At 45.4% G+C, this 6,608-nt stretch overlaps 1 protein-coding gene across 1 annotated transcript in view; it reads left to right on the top strand.

The window, feature by feature from the left end:
* The first annotated feature begins 2,093 nt into the window (after positions 1–2,093).
* RSU1 (Ras suppressor protein 1) overlaps positions 2,094–6,608 on the top strand; it is a 102,156-nt gene continuing 97,641 nt past the window's right edge. Inside the window, exons 1-2 of the mRNA XM_057383317.1 lie at positions 2,094–2,177; positions 2,441–2,552. Coding sequence (XP_057239300.1) covers positions 2,444–2,552 — 109 coding nt within the window. The 5' untranslated portion in view covers positions 2,094–2,177; positions 2,441–2,443. The remainder of the gene's footprint in view (positions 2,178–2,440; positions 2,553–6,608) is intronic.

The following is a 6,608-nucleotide window of genomic DNA, read 5'->3' as shown; positions in this document are numbered from 1 at the left end:
CATCACTGTCCAGACAGAGCAGGCTGGGAGCACCACTAAAGGGGAAACTTCTCCCTCCTCCAACCACCACAGGGAAAACTGCAGCTCTGACACACAGTCGTGGCCTCACAYCTGCCTCATAGTCACCTACTGTAGCCTGGGGTAAGGACAGAAGGCATATGCCAACCTCTACAAAGAATTCAGGCATCTGCTCTACAAAAATTTAAGCCAAGTGATGGATTTAGAACAGATCTGACAGATAGCAAWGATGTTTTATAGTTGTTTCATAAGCAAAAATTCAGTAGCTGGAAGGCACAGCAAGACCTAATTGGAAAAGCCTGTACTGTGAGCTCAAGCCCTGTGCATGTGGGGAGCTCTACTGGCTGGTCCCCAGACACAGGTTGGCCATCCTCTAGCTGGGGTGTATAGGGAGCTAAGGATATCTGGGGCCAAAGTGTGTTTGGAATGACTGCATGTACTGGGAAACGATGTGGGGGATAACAGAGGGGAGACTGGGTGMCTGCAGTGACATAGGCCTTCTGCAGGAAATGACTCTATGACTACTAAAAGGACCATCTGAAAAGTAAGTTTTCATTATCAAGAAATGACCCAACCTTTGGACAATTGTGGCTTGTGTCCGTTTTTTCCCACTCCTAAAAAATTTGGTACTCAGTGCTCAATGAGATGCTGAGAAACTTCAAAAACAAGGCTTGACAGCAGCTCCTCTTTGCCAAATCCAACACAGATCTGACTGGGGTATGGACTAATGCTCAGACAGAAYGTTTGCTCAGGCAGGAACCAAAGGAGGTCACACAGAAGGTGTGAATAATAGATGAACTCTTTATACAACAACAGAATAATGAAATTAGGGAAATGGCAAAAAAAAAAATACAATCCTGATGAAAGGGAGTACTGACAATAYGTTTATCAAGTGGGAGTAATTAAATACTTCTACAGTAGGGTTAGAATGTGGATATCTAGGCCACATGCAATGTTTTGATCACTGCATAAATGGGACAGAGAAGACAGGTGATCTTTGCATTAGCCATGAAGGCACTGGTTTTTCAGTATCTTGTCACATATGCTGTTAGTTGGAATAAGGACCAGACCATACTTATAGACAATCTCCCTGAGCTTTTGCTACTAAATGATGCCTGCAATCATTTTCTATGAAATAAGAATAGCAGACATGTTAGCACTTAGGTCTTTGACTCATGGCAGTTAGGGCATTTTCTTAGACAGAGAGGGATCCAGATTCATGTTTCTGCAAACAAAAAAAAGAACTGTACATCACTGTCCTGTACATCTGAGTGACAGTGCATCCTGCTGAGAAATCCAGCTAAATGGAAGTTTTCCAGTTGCATCTTGTAAGAAAGACCTGAAAGCAGACAATAACTTCAGGAAGTGCTCAAGGTAATAAACTCCATTTAGGGATAAGCATGCTACAATTCTACAGTCCAGAAGAATTGTTTTTCCTAAAAAAAGGAAAAGCTGAAGTTGCACCTCCAGAAAATTTTTTATTTCTGGCTTCAGCAAATGTTCATCATCTTGGTTTCTATGTTACCTAGGCTACTAGGTAACACCATGGAGTATATATGCAAAATTCAAAGCTGTGGTTCTCAATGGGTAGCCTGGCCTCAGGTAATATTAAAGATTTAGTCATTAAATGCCCTGAGCTTCCGTATCCGTGGAATGACAGTCAGCAGGAGCTTCTTAACTCCTATGAAAGAGGTTACATGCATAAGGGGTTACATGCCTACATTCTGGCAGCAATGCTCTAACTCCAATACCATGGTGTGTCGATACGAGTTACAAGCGCTCAAAACCCGGACCCAGCCTTGGGGCAGGTTTTGCAAAGTAGAGCCGAAGAGAAAACCCACGCAGGCATCTCAGGAATGGGAACCGCTGATTCCATGCACCGGGGATTTTTGGTGTGTTTTTTAGCGATAATGTGTTTTGTCTCCGGGGGCCTTCGCCAAACCCCTCAGCGCTCCGGGCGCCCCGACCCGACCCCGCCAAACCCGACCGGGCCCGCTCGCGCCCCCGCGCGCCGCTGTGGGGTGTGGGCGGGGCCGCGCTGCGCCTGCGCACGGGGGCGGGGCGGGGCGAGCAGGGTCCGCCGGGATCCGCCCGCTGCACCGCCCGCTGTCCCGCCGCTTCCCATCGCTTCCCAAAGCGTCCCGCCGCAGCACCCCGCGGTGAGTCCCCTCGGAGCCGGGCCCGGCCCGGCCTGTCCCTCCGCCCGGGGGAGGGAGGGCGGGCGGCCGGCATCCCGGGCAGTGCTCCGCTRGCCTGGGGCGGGCGCGGCGGGGTGGGACGGGACCCCCGGCGGTGCAGGACAGGGGGGTTCGCTGCCCTCGGACCCCTCGGGGCCGGGGCCGGGACGGAGCTGTCCCGTTCGGAGCCCCCGGCGGGTTTCCTCCGCCGCCCAGCTCACGGTGTCCATTTCTGCCCCGCCCAGACCATGTCCAAGTCCCTGAAGAAGATCGTGGAGGAGAGCAGGGAGAAGAACCAGCCCGAGGTGGACATGTGCGACCGAGGCATCTCCAGCATGCTGGACGTGCCCGGCCTCTGTAGGTACCGGCGGGCGGGCACAGCGCGGAAACTTCCTTATTTGTCCCGGGCGAGCCGGGCCGGCCCTGGGCGTGGGGGTCCGGGCCGCCCCGCTCCGCTCCGGCCGCTGCCCCGGCCCCGCTCCGATGGTGGGGCCCCCCGGCACTCTTCGGTGCGGGGGCRGCCTTTGGGCATGGGGGGCTTGGGGAGAGATCCGTGGGCTGAGCGAAAAGCCCCGCATCAGGCTCCGGCAGCACCGCAAGGAGCCGTGCGTGCGTCCCGGGGAGCCGCGCGTCCAGGGGCTCAGCCTTCCCTGTCGCGCTGCTGGCATTCTGGCACCTGACTGATGGGGAGAGTTCCCTCCTCTCCATCCTGCTATCGAAACAGAAACACTAGCCAAGCACTGGTTTTGAAAGGGATMGGGTAATATCAGCCTGCATGTACATGTGGCTGGGTTCTGAAGGAGAGGACAGTAATTCTGTTTCACAGTTACAGCAGCGTCATGCTTTGGATATTATAYGATTGCACATGCTTCCTGAACCATGACATGGTGCTGCTGTTGGTATGGTGCATTTGCTGTAATTAATTTACAGTTAATACAGCATATCAGTAATTACATGCTGTCACAGTTCTGGAGAACACATAAATGAAAAGCAAGTCAGGTATCTTTGCCTTGTCAAAATGCTTGCGATGTTATGGCACAGCCAATACTCAAGGAGTTAAAGTTGTGGCTGGCTGTAGTGTGCCACAGGCTGRAATTTTTATGAGTGTGTGATGTAATGAGGGAAAAAAGGCAAAATCTCAATCAACCAATGTACTTAAAACTCAAACTGTTTCCTGGTTTAGCTCTTCATTAAACTTGATAGTGGCCAGTAGCTCTTCTCGCAAGATAGATATGAGTTCAGGGAAAGGTATGGCTCCCTACCAACTCACCATTATCTGCAGAGTTGGGAGCATATCAAGGAGTCTTCAATCACATTTGTAAAGGATGAAGTCTTAAGTACAGTTTTGCAGAACTAGGTTCTGTACCTGAGTCTTCATTGTATACTCACCCTTTTCCTGCTTCTGGATGGGATTTTGGGGAGATGATGTTCTATGGATTGTATATGTGAACTCACATTAAATAGAAAGCTTTGCTGCATTTCTATTGCATGAKCAGTTATTTGAAATGAAGTAGTGATTAGCTCACATTAACTACAGATCAGTTTTCAGAACTGTACTTACACCTGTCAGGTATGTGGGAGGGCGACAGAGTAGTGTTGCTTTTGTTAAATAGACTAGGTGCCCACTGTCAATACTAGACACATAATTAACCAGCTTTGATTTTTCAGGAAGGAATAAAGGATAATGTTGAAGCGTATGGATAATTTTTAAAAAATAGCTTTTCTTGTACAAAGGCTGTTTGGCATTTGTTGTTCAGGTAGGGTTGGGGACCTCAAGGTGAGACACTGTGGTCTTCAGATGCTCCCTGATAGCAGACTGCTACTTGAACTTCTGAAATGTCTTTGGCAGGGAGCTCCCTACATGAAGTATAGACTTGYGGTACCCTAGTTAGACTGCATCAGAGAAGTGTCTGCAAAGTTACTCTTGGTTCACGTGGTGTGACTCGATCAATCTAGCATGGGCATTTGGAGCCTTCTTCAATTTGAGATGAAATAATAACTGCATTTATTAAATTAATTGCTTTTGCAGTTACTGTATTCTCTGACAGAAACACATAAGTGGCATTTTTTGGGTTTGGGTGGTTTTTTTTTGTGAAGGTCTTTGCCTTCTGGAGAAGGAATACCTTCCACCAAATAAAAAGTAATGAATAGGTATTACTTCTGAATTTTTGGTAATGGTTTGAGAAAGCGTTAAACTTGTTGTTTTCAAACCATGTCATCTGACTCCGAGTGGATGATCTTTTCTAATGTAGATTGGGTGTTTTGGTTTTCTTTGGTTTTCAGAACTGTTATGGAAGCTAAATGAGACAGACCTGGTACTTTTTCTTCTCTGTCTGTTGCATATCTTTCCAGGGCAGTGTTAAAGCTTGCCTTTTCAGTTACTTTTTTTTTTATCTTTCATGAGGTAAAGATCTCTGTTCAAAGCAATCATCACTATTCATGTCCAGTGACTATTTTTGCACAGCATTTTGTCTTTAGTTAGGGCCACTAGTAGATGCTGAGAGTTAAAGTAAGTTTAGATGATGATTGAAGGGAACATTTTTTGCTATTTTGAGTTTTAAGGACTTTGTAGGTTGGAAGATATGCCTGAGTTACTGTGTTCAGTAGCTCCTGATTAGGATTTKGGCTCTTGAAATTATTTCGTGGTTGTGAATGCCCTTACCAGAGTGCCAAGTACTCCATAAAGGAAGTTAAGCCACTCCCTATGGTCTTTATTCTTCAGAGAAAGGACAAAGCSTGGTTTTTCTGCATTTGAGTACTCACAGCAGAGTGACTATATATGTAACCTTTCTTGACTTCATTCACTTAGGGTCAATACAGGCACAAGGGTTTGGAATCAGTGTATGATATAACATCTGCTCAGCATGCCCRTCCTTTACCTTTGGTGTAGTCCTGYTCTTGCCATGTGTGTTTAGAAAAAGCCCCAGCAAAATGTAAGTGAAAGAGAAAACTGGTGTTATATGGGGGCAAAGAGGAGCAAAGATGAAATATATGCCCTGTCTTGGATATGATTCTCTTCTGGCTTCTCTTTTCAATCGAGTGAATGACTTGCTGCAGTCCACGGCAGCCTCTCATATTTCTTTTGCATTGACTTCCACCCTCTGTGGCAGCTGTGGGAGAGACAAAAGCAGACAAAACTTGCCTCTGTCAAATACCAGTGTCTCTTTCAATTTAAGATGAAATACTTGTATCTGGAAGGAGATTGACAAGCTAGCTTAGACCTGGAGCTTGGCAGCCTTTACATCTCTTCCCACGATCTCTTTAGCAAAGAAAGAATGTGGTTACCAGCTTATTTACAACATGGCATCCAGATTCACAAAGAAAAGTAGTCCATGAAGCACTTCTAAGTCAGGAGTTCCTCAATGACATTAGAAGTTGTGTTCTATTTTTGGAATATTCCTTGAATCCAGGTGCTTCCATATTTTCTCCTAATGACTTAAAGTACAAACTAGARTTGTGTTACAGGCCTTCAGAGCATCTAAATTTTTGATGCTTTCAGAACTGTAATATGAGATTTTTTTTGAGATGTGTTCTGAAGAAGAGAGATTTCATTTGAGACAAAAAATGTCCTTTGATCTAARTGTTCTGGGCTTTAGCTTGTCATGCAAAGACCATGTGAAACAGGTTTAAGAGTTAAACACTTTTCTTGTTATTCCATTAGCATATGGTAAAACAAAAGTCCTACCATTTGTGTGCACATCTATACTATAGTTGTGCATCCTCCATACATAAATAGTGTTAAAAAATTTCTTGCCCTGTGGAAGTGTTCTATTGTGTTGTTTTAACGTTTTTTTCCCTTCATACTTTGAAATAAATAGRTGGCATTTGTTTATTAAGCAGCCACAATGGACAGGTAATGGTMGAGGGCATTAACATCCTGTAGGCTGAACAAGCAGGTTCTGCAAATAGGGAATGATGTGCCCTTTCCCTAGCCTAGCAAAGGATAGGCCATTTATTGGTAGGACTTTGAACAGCCATCAACAACTATAGAACTTTTCTTAGAGTACGGACCAATCTCATTTATATGTCTTTTAAGTGATTGATATGGAGAAGCTACAAATGAAGGAATTATTTTGCCCAAATAACTCACGACATCTGCTGTGTTGTCAGGGACGGAATATTGGATGCAGTCCTATTTATGTGTTAATTTGCTCTCATTATCATTCCATCTGTAAGCTATTCATATTTTGCATAAAGTACATTCTTGTGTGGTAGGAATTAACATGACTAGAATGATTTATCAGAAAGTAAGTGTTGATAAAAGTGTTCATTCCTAAAATAACTAAAGTACAGAAGATGGAGAGGCAGGCTACTTGTAACAATACTGTAATGCTCATCCTGCATTAACTTCCTCCAGTGGGACAGGCAATGTCTTATCTTGGCTCTGCAAAGTCAGTGGGGTCTTCCTGTTGT

Source organism: Malurus melanocephalus, unplaced genomic scaffold, assembly GCF_030028575.1.
Source record: "Malurus melanocephalus ecotype Western Australia unplaced genomic scaffold, MMel_1.1 scaffold_14, whole genome shotgun sequence".
NCBI lineage: Eukaryota > Metazoa > Chordata > Aves > Passeriformes > Maluridae > Malurus > Malurus melanocephalus.
This window is presented reverse-complemented; position numbering and strand designations above follow the sequence as displayed.